The following is a 14,237-nucleotide window of genomic DNA, read 5'->3' as shown; positions in this document are numbered from 1 at the left end:
TGCTACTGCTTGATGTCATTTTTGCTGCATGCTCCGCTTGCTGTTTTTATCCGTTTGCTTGGTCGGCCACCCTTCGATTTTTCTTGAAACTTGGTGCAGACTCTGCAAATCACAGGTTCATGTCTTTTCTAACTAAATGTTACCCCTTGTCCACAACCACCGCCACTGGGATTGAACTTCTCTGTGCTCTGTGATCTCTTCAGCACTCTTTGGCAAAGAGCACAGATATATGTTGGGTGAATGGTAGGGTCGTCATTACAAACATCAATACTGAATACGTTTTTCATCGTTTCAGTGTAGTCAGACACTGGATATCTCGTCTGTTGGGAGCACGCAGTAAATTTTGCGCCTCCAACACGGCATAGATGCTGTAAATGCGCTGCATGGTGCTCCATGTCGTGCGATGCGTCGCAGATGTGCATATCTCCCACTGGAAACAGAGAAAAGTAAAGGCCCATCGTATTTTTGATTTCACAATCGTATTCAAAAGAACTTGCGAAAATATAACGGACAACTACCCGAGGATGCGAGGAAAACCTCGAGTGGTGACTGAATAACTCCAGAAGACGTACCACGAGCGTGATGAAGGTAGCTAACAATATACTGACAGCAATTTCAGTCGATAATTCCACTGCGCCAAAACAGAAAGCAACTTCCTTCTCCTTCGTCCGATCAAGGAATGTTTGGTACCAAAATGTTGCTGTGCGCGTCAGCTTTCCACTCCCGCGGATTTAGTATCAAAAATGTGGGGCTAGCGGCGGTAAATCGCGGAAGAATGATAGCAACTCACCTTAATCTCAACGTAAAAATGATTAATCTTTGATTTTTTGCAAAAATCAGCGGGTACCCCCCGCCATGTTAGATGGCCAAAAATCGCTGGCAGAAACAGCCGTGAACTGCAGTTACCCCTGCCCCCAGTGAAGGTAATACTTGTTACTAGTGTGGGTGGCTAAATCAGAGTGCACACACACACACACACACGCGCGCGCACACACACACACACACACATATGTTCACACACGTCAGGAAGAGCACGACAGACCTGGAATCCAGCGCAGTAGCGTATCCCGTACTGATGTGCGTAAGGAAGCAGCTTCGGCCGTACACATTCGACCTGGGTGTAGAGCTCTATGGGTCGAGAAAGAGCAGGTGTTCCGGATAGTAAGATGGCGCGTGACGCTCTCTGTACAACACTCATATATATACACGTACAGCAACATAAGTTACACCATCAACCACTAGTGCACCACAGAAAGGTACATGTACATGTAGTTTCAACTACTAATTCCCCAACAAGTGAATGGACGTGCATACTGTAAAGTAGTGATGCAACGAATGGTGCTTTCAAACAAATAATCTCTCGAATGTAGCTTAGACAACCGAACGAATATTCCTCTGATGAGGCAAAGTCAATGTTCGTTGATAAACGTGGTCTTTCAGTAGCCTGCTCTAGGCGCCGCTCAAGCTGAACCCTCCTGCAGAAACACCGAACGTAATAACTCACCTGGAGTACGGGTGCCACCGCCTTATAACGCTGAGTTGTTCGGTTCTTGATGAAGTGCGACTCGTCCTGGGAGTGAATGACAGAGAAATGCAAAGCGAGAGTGAACCAAGAGTTCCAAACAGCTCTTCAGCAACCCTGGGGAGAGTACAGACTGCAGGAAACCCCACCCACATTGATGTACTTCAGTAGGTCACAGGTGTCCGCAGCAAAGAACACAAGAGGCAAACCGCATTTTCAACACCCGTTTCACTGACACCGCGCCATTACAGAGAAATGCATAGGAAATGCCACAACCTCCACTTTTATACAGTACCTATGTCAGACATGGGCAGTGAGGTTCGGGAGTTGATTTACACATTGTCTGTGATAGCAATACATGTACATCACAGTGAGGGTGATATGCACTGCATACAACACTCCATACAACATGTACTGCACACAACACTCCATACAACATGCACTGCATACAACACTCCATACAACATGTACTGCATACAACACTCCATACAACATGTACTGCACACAACACTCCATACAACATGTACTGCACACAACACTCCATACAACATGTACTGCACACAACACTCCATACAACATGTACTGCACACAACACTCCATACAACATGCACTGCACACAACACTCCATACAACATGCACTGTGCACAACACTCCATACAACATGTACTGCACACAACACTCCATACAACATGCACAGTGCACAACACTCCATACAACATGCACAGCGCACAACACTCCATACAACATGTACAGCGCACAACACTCAATACAACATGTACTGCACACAACACTCCATACAACATGCACTGCACACAACACTCAATACAACATGCACATGTTTACTTGATAGAAGTCATCAAAGCACATCCTTATCCTTTCCAACGATGCGCCAATGGTCAGATCACGCTTCCCAGAGGTCTAGCCAGGATTTTATGCCAGCCGGCCAACACGTTCCAGTTAAAATGCATCGTTCTGGGGGCTGTGCCCCCAGACCCCCGCCATCAGTCACGTATCCACACACACACACACACACACACACACACACACACACACACACACACACACACACACACACACACACACACACACACACACACACACACACACACACACACACACACACACACACACACACACACACACACACACACACACACACACACCACACACACACACACACACACACACACACACACACACACACACACACACACACACACACACACACACACACACACACACACAACACACACACACACACACACACACACACACACACACACACACACACACACACACACACACACACACACACACACACACACACACACACACACACACACACACACACACACACACACACACACACACACACACACACACACACACACACACACACACACACACACACACACACACACACACACACACACACACACACACACACACACACACACACACACACACACACACACACACACACACCACTACAAATCTTTCATTGTAGCTTGCATCTCCTTTCGCTTCGTCCAATTATGGTCATTCATGAGGCAGTTGTGAACGTGAATGTGATTATAGGTAAATTAACAAAATATGGAAAAGGAAGCAAACAGCTACATGAGCATGGATCATGTGTTCACCAAGGTCATGTCTGCATGCAGTGTACATAGTCATTGGTCATCTGACAAGACCCAGCCTAGCCACAGCCATGTACACCACCAGAAGCAGCGAACCATGACCCAACCTGTTACATTTTACTGACGTACGCAAGTGCATACTCAAGTGCATTTGAGCTTGGGTGACGAGCTAGCACTGAGCCTAAGTAGCCAGTGCTATGTACTGTACTGTACTGTACATACCTACGCCTAGGATATGGGGCACTACAGTCTACATGGGGGTGACTGGGTCGCCCTCCCAGCCGGCATTCTGCCGGCTGAGCCGGCTTTGGCTAGATCACTGCTTCCATTCACATACCTGCCAAGTACTGAGAGTGCTTTTTCTGGATCGCCATGGCAAATTCCGGGAATTTGCCTTGGTTTTTCGGGATATGTCATATTTTTACCAACAAATCCTTTTTTCAACTTTTGATGGCACCATTTCGATAATAGATGATTGATCACAGGAGCACTAGGAGATCCACTGGTACTGCAAGCTATGGCGGTCCGGGATCAATAAGGACAATAGACCGATCCCCTTATTATTGTCTGGGTTCGAGCAAGGGGGCAACTCCGCAGTCGCGTGGGATCCTGCTGCACACACGCGACCAACCTCACCTCGGCTTTGCGTGACTTCTCGCATGCGAAGTGCATGCAGAGCACGCAAAATCTACACGCAGTGCAAGCCTGTCTACAAAAAATGCCACAAGGACTTTTGATTTGAGCTGTTTTGTTTTTGTTTAGACGTCTTCCTTTTTACGACTTCAGGATGCCTTCTCAGGATCATTGCTGCGTTCCTCACTGTCAGAACAGGAGGACGAAGCAAACAAGTCATTTCACTCCTTTCGTCGTGTGGAGCCACAGCGGCCTGGAGCAAGCGGATCCAGGCTATTCCCCGTGAGGAAGGACGTAGTTTTAGGGTCACTCTGAATATTTGAGATGCAGCGATCATTTCGATCCCGAAGTCGAAATCGTTTTGCCAGCTCTACAAGGGCAGGATGAGTCCAGGAAACCAAACAGCTGTCCTACGGTACCAGGTTTGCTTTTCGCAAGAGAGTGGAGTCTGGACGCTCTGCTCCCCATGCTCGCAAAACAGTATTTGCTGAGCCTAGTGCAGTTCGGTCATGGAAGTGCAGCGTCTGCATCACGAGCTCCCCATGCTCGCAAACCAGTATTTTGCTGAGAGGCAACGGCATTAGTGGCTTAGTGCAGTTTGGTCCTGTAATGGAAGTGCAGCATCTGCATCAGGAGTTGGCAGCAAGTAGAGCTCGTGTACAGAGTCTCATGGAGCAGTTGGACGATGGGGTGAAGAAAGCCGAAAAACAGCTTACGTACAATAACATAAAGAAAGACTCTGAGCCGCGCCAGTTTCTGACTGGTTTGCCTTCAGGTGTTTGGACCGCTCTGTGGGACTTCTTTGAGCCTAGCCGAGAAAATGTACTGCGCCGAGCCAGATCTGCGAAGACGGAAGCTGAGGGACGGCGGATACAGTTGGAGGTGGCCGTAAATCGCCAATGAGCATGTAATGGAGGATCAGCTGCTATTGGCATTGATGTGTCTAAGCCTGGGCCGAATGGGACAGAAGCTGTAATGCGTAGCACAAGTTAATCATCCGTTTCACGGTATATACTATATAGCTAGCTGAGCTGGAAAGTTCTTGTTCCTCCGTTTGGGCATGATCCCCATTTGGGCGAGCTGGCGAGATGTTCAGTCATCAATGCCATGTACCGCAAGACATTCTGCATTGTGGATGAAACAGTTCTATTTTGCCATGCACTTAGGGTTCTCGCACCGGCACAACAAGACCCAACAGATCCTTGCGCTCTTATTTTCTCCCATGGTAACATTGCTGATCACAACACCCAGTAGCCAGTCGCAGATGCAACCAAATCAACCAGGTTCTCTTACTCTTTTTTTCCAATACTGAAACCAAAGGTATACCAATATTTGCATCGAATGCAGTGATGATTTCAATACTGTCCACTAGTACAACGCATTACCAGACTGGCATATAATCATGATAATATTATCCATTTCGCAATCACTGTCATTGCTTTCTTAGATATTCAATCATCAATATCGGACCATAAACCGTCTATCATCTTCTATTATATCATCATTAGTATCCTGCTACTATCCTCCTCTAACGATGAGCTCGAAGAAAAGAAACAGCGGTCTAGAGGCGTAAACAATATCTGTCAACGGAAGTGTCCTTGCTGTGCTGGTGTGTTTATGCTTCGTGCATTAGTTCGGCCAAGAGCGCATGGTGGTGGCGGGTTGAGGATGTTAAATATACTAGAAAATAGTTCACTCTGAACGTGCAGGGGGGTATATTCATAGGTTCGAAAGAACCGCACACACACACTTTGCTGCAGACAGCGGCAAGCTTTGGCCCTCGTGCTTCGAAGAGGGAGCAATCCACTGCGCTACGCTTGCGATTAACAGCAAGCTTCGACTTTTCAAAGGTATGACTCATCATTGGCTCTGGGGTAATGTTCCTGGAACAAATGCCCCATAGCCAACTGAGGGCCAGGGAGCACGCAATCTGCCTTCCTGGGCGAGAAGTGTTCCAGCACAAGAAGCAGCACGAATACATGCTGACAAAGACCACCATCACCACCAGCCGGCACACAGCACACTGTTCTTCAAACACCATCCACTCCGTCCATGTGTTTGCACTGTCCTCCTCTAGCTCTTCACGCTCAACAAATAACACGCACTGCACATCGTTTTTTTATGCTTCCTCTGGGTTGGCTAGCCCTTCGACTTGACAAAACAGCGATCACCACTGCACTGCTATCGTCACCTCATAGCAGTCGCTTCCACCAGTGGCTTTCCTGTCTTTGCAAGGTGTCCAAGGATGGCTGCTGTTGTCATTACAGGCAAATCAGAAGTACTTTAGTGGCTGATGTCCAACCAGATCGTTGGAAAATCGATTTTCCACTTCAGGGCTGCTGATCGCGACTTGGTGACTTGGCAGCACCACGGTTACCTTCATAGAAGATGGCTCTGGAGAGGAAAAGACAGACCAGAAAATGGTTAATATTATCTTCAGCACCGATCGCAAGGAGAAAGAAATGTGGTCTGCTGTAGCCTAGGCACAAAATAAATCTCACAACACGATTCGCGATTCGAATATTTCAACAACAAAAAAACTCACCTCTGGAGTAACTCCTGTTTGTGGCCCGAGATCGTTCCCTCCCGCGCCTTGAAAAAATCCTGCAGCGGCATCACAGTCCATGTCTCTCTCGGAGACTCTGCTCCTACCAGCAGGAGGTTTAGCACCACTCGAAGCCATCGCAAACTACTTGAACTAAGCAGGACATTCCAAAACAAACCTGAAACACACTGTCAAAGATGCTGTCACGTTCAAAAACTAGCTCGATCGCGAGTGAGGTTGCCCCCGTGCTCGAACCCGGTATAATAAGGGGATCGGTCTATTACTGGCCTGTGACAAGTCATTTGAAGTGCTCCAAGTACAATATCAAGCTTGTTTCTTGTACAGTGAATTTCGGGATAATCGACAGGAATTTCGAGATCGCGGGAGTTCATCCAAAATTGCGGGATAATCCCGAAAAAAATCTGGATACTTGGCAGGTATGCATTCAGACCAGGTCTTTGCTTACGTGTGTCCCCGCACTCCACATATTTCCAAGATTCTCTCCCAATCACACGTCTATTACATGCTTACACACACACACACACACACACACACACACACACACTTGTACTTGTTGCTCACTGCCAAAACTGGTCACGTGGGTCTCCCCGGGAAAGGGGAGAGAGACTCAAAAGGAATCCTGGAAAGATGGCTCAATTGGCTATTGAACCGCCCAACGGCCGACACCCCCTGAAATCCCCAAAACTCTGGGTGGACTTGAAAATGATCCCACTTATGGGCTCACCACACCTCAGTAAGTGGGTGAGGACAAGGTGCAGAAAAAGGATTGACGGCATCAGGGTATCCGTCCCGGGATCCAACTGCAGTTACCCCTGCCCCCAGTGAAGGTAATACTTGCTACTAGTGTGGGTGGCTAAATCAGAGTGAATCTGATATAAGCATCACTAGCACCATTGATTACACAAGAGTTAATCTAGCCAGAAGCAGTCCATGGTTAACAGGTATGTATACTTCAAATAGAAAGTATATGAACCCTGAAACCAACAAAGGTGGCAGATACAACAACACACCATCATGCAGCCGAGCCTGTTGGCAACAGACCCAACACAATCAGGCATAAGTGTACCCACCAACCGAACTAGCTGGCACACACACACACACAGCCTTTGTGGCACGTGTCGTTCAGGCATACACAGCGTGACACAGCAACGCCACATGCAATGCACCACCACTCACCAAGATGACGACTTGATACCGTTCCTCCTGGAAGAGCTTAGGATGACGGGATAGCAGACCATAGCTAGCAATGTTGATCAGGCCCTTGTTCGGATCATCCGTGCCCTTACGAAACACATTGACGTCTGACTCTTCCAAGGATGGAATCCAATGCAGGAACGACTTTGTGCACAAAAACAACAACAACAAAGTAAAGGTCTTCCTAAGGTGTATAACTGTGTGAAACAAAGTAAAGGCAGACAACAAAAAAATATATATATTCATGGGTCGCGCAAGGCTCGGCTAAAGGCCGAGTTTTCCGCATCCGCAGGAACGCCACCACCCTCTTGGATCAAGGCGCAGATGCAGTTCCGAAGCGGTGGGAGGTGAGTAGATCAGACCCACCACAAAGTGGCCAAAGACCGAAAATCCCATGCACTGCATCCATGTTTCCCTCGTGCCAGGCCACGAGTTCCCAAATAACTGGCAGACAAAGCCAGACAAAATGCAATGCTACACTAAGAGTAAACCAGCCACACAACTGGGACTGTTCAACCTTGCGTAATCACTAGCATTAATCACCAATAAGTCCTTCTGAGACCATTCAGATAACTGAACACTGAACAATGTGTCTTGTCACACAGGATAACATCAGGGCTCACAGTTGCGTAGAAAAGCGTCGATTAGATGGGGGCGGTGCACGTGCTCCGAAATGCCAGCTTGGCCAATCAGCAGTCAGCATTTCGTCGCATTTTTGCTCGAAGTAGGGGGTGTTTGAAAGAGTTAGCAGCACTTCAGCCTGGTTCTACGAAGCTGAGACTTGGCCCAGGCACAGATGACAGGTGTTCCAAAAGATTTACCGAAACAAACTTTCATTACTCACACGGGTATGCCAGAGCATATGCGTAAACTTCGTGAGATATAGTACAGCATTCGAAAGGAGTATCCAAAAACGTCTCGGTAAATTTCTTTGCCAGGGTCTCCTGAAAATTTTGAGCCATAGATTGTCCAAATCGACCAAGGGGGAGATGCTCTGTACTAATTTTAGTAACCCCGAGTCCCAGTGGCGCGCAACCGCTTGCGCGAAAATGTGTGAAGATCAAACAACAAGAAAAACGCATGCATGCAGCAGAACAACAACGCGTGCCGTCGAAGAGAAAATCATTGTGCACAGATTGTTCAGTGTTCTCTCCTCAGTTCGCCCGCGGCGTTGGTTGCTGTGCTTTCATTCTCGCTGGAGTTCTTGTGGCAGCGCATTTCGCCATCATGGAGGAACTGGCACCCTGGGAAACCTGGTCTTCAGTGGCCCTCGACAAAAGCCCGGTGGATTTGCTGGTCCCGTTCACCTCCATCCGATCACCAGCTCCGTGTGGTATCATCATGTTCTCGGCGTTACCTACCTGGCTAGCTCTGACTCGTTTGTTTGTCTTCTTACCTGTGGAATCATCACGACCGCTCATTGTAGGATCAGCTCTTGGTCGAACATGGCATGTTGTTTTTACTGGGACTAGCACAGGTTGCGTTTCGCCTTCTCCTCCAAAATATCGCGAACATCGGCTCTAAAACTACGAGAACAGTACACATGGTACAATAACAACTCGGGTTCTTTCTCTTTTCTGTTCTGTTTTGGATGCGTGGGATGTACACGATCGGTACTCTCCTGGGGTCACGTGACTCACGTGCACCAAACCCGCCCTCGCACGACGCTTTTGTCGGTCCTGCATGCCTACTGTGAGCCCTGACCATGATCTACATGTATCCAACCTCCTATGAATAGAGCGCGTTTCAATAATATTCTAGTAAGTACTCGTTATACATACCCGTAGTACGCAGGCATGCAAGCAAAGTGTATACGTTGCATATGCAGGGGCGTAGCACCCGCTACGACTGGTACGACCATGGCCGTACCACTTTTCGAAAAGTGTGGTCCGTCCGGAACGTGCAAAACCGTAATAAAAAAAATCAGGATCCATCGATGCATATGCGCATCAGACTTTGACCTTTTTCTAGACTCGTACTCGTAGATCTGTTATGCATCTGCAGTCGTAGACCACTAGTACGAGTATAGTACTCGACTCGACTGCACACTGCGCCAGAAGTTCCCAGAACGCAGGATTTTGTGTCTTTTTTACAAAATTTTCCCGCGGGAGGTCCCCCGGACCCCCTCCAACACGGCCTTTGGCCGCACCGACCTTCGGTCGTACCACTTCCAAAACCCTCCTACGTCCCTGCTATGTGTGTGTGCATGTTAGAGAATAGACTCTTGCTGTTGAAAAAGAAAGAACAATGCATGACATGTACCTTGGCCCACATGTACTGAACAGAGGATGGTGAGACGATCAATACAGGCCACTCGTTGCGGTAGTAAGCCGCCAGCGCTATGGCTTGTACCGTCTTGCCAAGGCCCATCTCATCTGCCAGCAACACACGACCATTGCGAGATATTCCAAACCTTAAGACACAGACACAGGCACCAGCATAAGCACAAAAAAACACTATCGTCTATGGCAGGAATTAGAATGATTCCCCAATCTCTCCCACTCGGACAAGCGGTGGAAATCTAAAAGCATCCTTCCAGAAATTTTGGTCAATTTTGAACAAGTAACAACGTCCATAAGTGGAAGGTACATGATATTCAATTGCTGAAAGGCTGTATAGAAAACACAGAACTAACTTACTCAATACCTTGCTTCTGGAACGGGAAGAGAGCATTGAGCAGCGTGGGACCAATGTGTCCCAAAACAGGAGATGAGCTCTGCAGAGGATCTGAGCCCAGCAGCATCTTCACCACCTTGGATGGTATCGGCTTCGGTCGACAGTTGTTCAGCTTCGCAAGCTTTTTCACTGGCAGGAAGAAAAGTACAGTGACACAATTTGGAGTAAATAATCATGCTGAACAGCCTTGAAGATCCTGTCACGCGAGTCATGCTGTATAAAAAAAGTACATGACAAGTTGCCTTGGTCATGACTCAACTTCCAAGTCATCAACCTTGGGAACCATTAGTAGAAACGCTTCTGTTTGATCTGGATATGGGTGGCTTCCTAAAGGGCTTCTGCTTGATCTGGATACGGGCGTGCTGGCAATCTACCAGTATCGCTGGCCCAGCATCTATGACTGCACGTGTAGAGTTTGGATCAACAATAGATTGACAGCAGAACAAGGCGAAGCCTGCGCAGCATTATTGAGTTGTGGTTTCCTTTGCCGGCCTAATCGCTCTCCCTTACCCAAGGCATCGTGTTCCGAAAGAGCAAATGACCATTCGGTTTTGCCGGGATCTGAGTAGAGAAGAAAAGACGACAAGCACATAACAATCAATATCGCTAAGTGCCCAGGACCTGCATAGGAGATTTCAATTAGAGCAAACCTGACCCTCCTGAGCAGACGTCAGGCGAAATTACTGGTCAGTCGGCGACTCGCATTTTTCACAAAAATTTTCGTTTCACCTGCTGGGAGAGTATGCGTGTACTCGAGTCTCATCCTGAGCACGTTTTTTTCTTCTTTTTTTCAGCTCCAGTATAGCTGTATTTTTCATTGCAAAGCCGTCCTCGATTGTTGTGTTCGTTGTTCAAACGAAGTGGACATTCAATCATGAAGGCAGAGGACATAGGAGCCTGATTGGAGTTTCTCGTGGCATAGGACGGCCACACAGAGACACTTTGGGATTTTCTGAATATAAAATACCGTACGACGATGCTGAGATCAATTTGTGCGATATCAAATTGTTTGTGATCTACCACATCGAGCAGAACGGGATCCAAACACAAGCTTACCGACGGTTAGGCTGCCGACCTGACTGGACAAATGATCCCTGGCTTCACCAGACGCCAGAAGTCAGACACCATGTCCTTTGCCGCGACGTCCATCTCCAAAAAGAACTCCATCTTCGTCGTGAAAAGGCTTGAAATACTCAATATTCAACCGAGATTCGCGGACTCACGCTTTCTCGGATCGATTAATTTCCTGTTGGAACAGTTGCAGGGCAGCTTCCCGCCACTGTTTCAACAGGCGATGGCTCCAAAGCATGCCTGGAACAAGTCATATCGAGGTTGCAAGCCACCCCTCTCAGCAAAAAATTCGAAGAAATTCGAAATTTCAATGGTGGAAGATATACTATGAAGAGAATTTCAAAAAGTATGTTTCGCGGAGCGATCGCTCAACCTACGTCATTCAAACTTTGCAGGATGGTTCAGACGTACATGCTAGGCATGGAACCACAGGCGATGATGCCATAGCTTGACACACAGAGTAACACACACAGCAGATTCGTGTGCACAGATACTAAATTAGTGGACGTCGTCATCTTCTTCCCGCTGATCTCGAATGTACTATGACGTGCTATTTCGCCTGACGAATCAGTGAGGTTAACGTCAAATCAGTGAGGTTAACGTCAGAAAGAATTTCAGATCTCAATATAGAATAAGAGTTCTCGGGGAACTCAGATGGTGAGCCCAGGAAACAAATTGTAACATGGAAACTGTGGGCACATGGGCATATCCAGGAACCTTCCAAGTAGGAAGGCCGTTGGTTAGCGCTATCGAGCCGTGCTCAAGCTGACTTTCATGCTGTGGAATGTCCCAGTACTCCTTGTCAGTTTTGTGCTAGATTGTGCACGTCTGACTGTTCAAAATCTGGTTTAGTTGGTGGACTCGATCGCGTAACTTGTGCCCACAATTTCCATGTTACAAGTTCTCGGGGAACTCATTGAATACAACATGTTGACTGCTTGATATGGTTTCTGCAGTAGCATTGCTATCATCACCTTGTTAGAGGCTAAATGTCTACGGTACTCGCACACACGTGTGCACATGTCCCATCAGCAGCAGTGCTTCGCCTGTACTGACCTCACCCGTGTCACCTCCAAACTGACACCCTGGACTGTGACCTTCTATATACCATCCCGTTGCCAAACCGGCAAGAGAGGGAGGATAGATTAACACCGCAATGTCGAAGTATTAATAAATAGCCTTACTGTAGTTTTTCGTGCGCATGGACTTGAACACTTCCAATATCTGTGTGGAAGATCTTGGTAGGTCGGCGGCAAAGCGATCTCTTGACGTCATGCGAAAAATCACGTTGATAAGCTGACTGGCAGTGGCAGCTGCTGCCATTTCAGATCTGCTCAGGGGTCGACTTGGAACAATGCCCTGGTGCTTTTGTTGATAGTACTGGGCATACGCATTCCTACGGGATTCTGAAACCGGGGCTTTCGATGCACTGCTATTACTAGTAGTAGAAAATGCTCTTGTCTGGTTTCCAGCAGCAACTGCAGCACCATGTCTACTGTGGAAGTTACCACCAGAGGTTGCTGTTGTCGAGTTACTTGTAGCAGAAGCACTAGTTTGAGCAGTTCTGCGTCTGGCCAGCGCCTTCTGCCGGCTCTCCTCGGCTCTGCGACGCTGTTCCGGGGTAAGTGAGCTCATTGCTCCTGTTTCAATTCCACAGCAAAGAGAATGGCAACGAGCATTTCTCACTGAAAGAAATAACGAACTTGCGACTTGTATTCTCCAGGAGTATCTGACATGGAAACACTTCACCTGACCCATCTTACGGAGCTGCTCAGCAGTGACTTGGAAATCTTTATCCTCAGCCATGCCCTTTAGAGTCTCCGGTATGAGAGATCCCTGTGTTCTCTGCTTCAACCCGTCCAGTCCTGACCAGCTGCCCTGTGGTACTGCGGGTCGACGTAGCTTATGCTCAGGAATATTCACATCTGTGTCGAAATCCGGTAGCGGGGCTTTCGCTGCTTCCCCAGACGCTGATCGACGTCCAAGATTCGTAGTTAGGAGAGCCAAATGGCGTCTCCCACCTGCACGAAACATAGCTAAACCTGCATCAGTTTCAAGCAAACTGATCCACAAGATACTTTTCAGAAATTGTCTTTGCACTGTACATTGTGAGAATGAAGTTGAAGACACCATTGCAGCTGTACTTATGGTTGATAAAATATGGTGGTAAAGACACACCTGGCAATATGGCGGTAAACACACGCCTGCCCACACACGCTCTCTAAGCTGCAAAGTAATTAGTTCTAGCACAGAGCTCTCCTTCTCACCACCACCACCATCAGTTCGCGCCTGGCGCCTAGTCGATGCATGGTTGGCGGTATCCGACATACCAGGCTGGTACATCAAGTAGCGCATGGCACATAGAAGATGACACAGCAACGACATAGCTCGATTGCGACGTACGTTTCGTCCCCGCTGGACTCATCGACATCAGGCAATCTTCTTCTTGGATGTCTTCATACGGAGCTTGGCTCGGGAGATTGAAGTAATTAGTTGAAGACACTACTGCAGCTGTACTTATGGTTGATATATATGGTGGTAAAGACACACCTGGCAATATGGCGGTAAACACACGCCTGCCCACACACGCTCTCTAAGCTGCAAAGTAATTAGTTCTAGCACAGAGCTCTCCTTCTCACCACCACCACCATCAGTTCGCGCCTGGCGCCTAGTCGATGCATGGTTGGCGGTATCCGACATAACAGGCTGGTACATCAAGTAGCGCATGGCACATAGAAGATGACACAGCAACGACATAGCTCGATTGCGACGTACGTTTCGTCCCCGCTGGACTCATCGACATCAGGCAATCTTCTCCTTGGATGTCTTCATACGGAGCTTGGCTCGGGAGATTGAAGTAATTAGTTGAAGACACTACTGCAGCTGTACTTATGGTTGATAAATATGGTGGTAAATGTGGTGTTTGTAACCACAGACA

The 14,237-nt window shown here is 47.8% G+C and overlaps 1 protein-coding gene and 1 long non-coding RNA gene across 2 annotated transcripts; both read right to left on the bottom strand.

The window, feature by feature from the left end:
- Positions 1 to 934: 934 nt before the first annotated feature.
- On the bottom strand, positions 935 to 13,435 carry LOC135809354 (SWI/SNF-related matrix-associated actin-dependent regulator of chromatin subfamily A-like protein 1 homolog). Its single transcript, XM_065322688.1, has 7 exons — positions 12,484 to 13,435; positions 10,739 to 10,789; positions 10,192 to 10,357; positions 9,815 to 9,965; positions 7,535 to 7,696; positions 1,505 to 1,570; positions 935 to 1,183 (listed from the first exon to the last, which is right to left on the bottom strand). The coding sequence occupies exons 1-7, from the start codon at positions 13,430 to 13,432 to the stop codon at positions 950 to 952; spliced, it is 1,779 nt and encodes a 592-aa protein (XP_065178760.1). The 5' UTR covers positions 13,433 to 13,435; the 3' UTR covers positions 935 to 949.
- LOC135809353 (uncharacterized) lies at positions 5,072 to 6,461 on the bottom strand. Its single transcript, XR_010552185.1, has 2 exons — positions 6,338 to 6,461; positions 5,072 to 6,186 (listed from the first exon to the last, which is right to left on the bottom strand). It is a non-coding gene; the product is annotated as an uncharacterized LOC135809353 (long non-coding RNA).
- Positions 13,436 to 14,237: the final 802 nt, after the last annotated feature.

The sequence above is a fragment of the Sycon ciliatum genome, chromosome 2 (genome assembly GCF_964019385.1).
Source record: "Sycon ciliatum chromosome 2, ocSycCili1.1, whole genome shotgun sequence".
NCBI lineage: Eukaryota > Metazoa > Porifera > Calcarea > Leucosolenida > Sycettidae > Sycon > Sycon ciliatum.
This window is presented reverse-complemented; position numbering and strand designations above follow the sequence as displayed.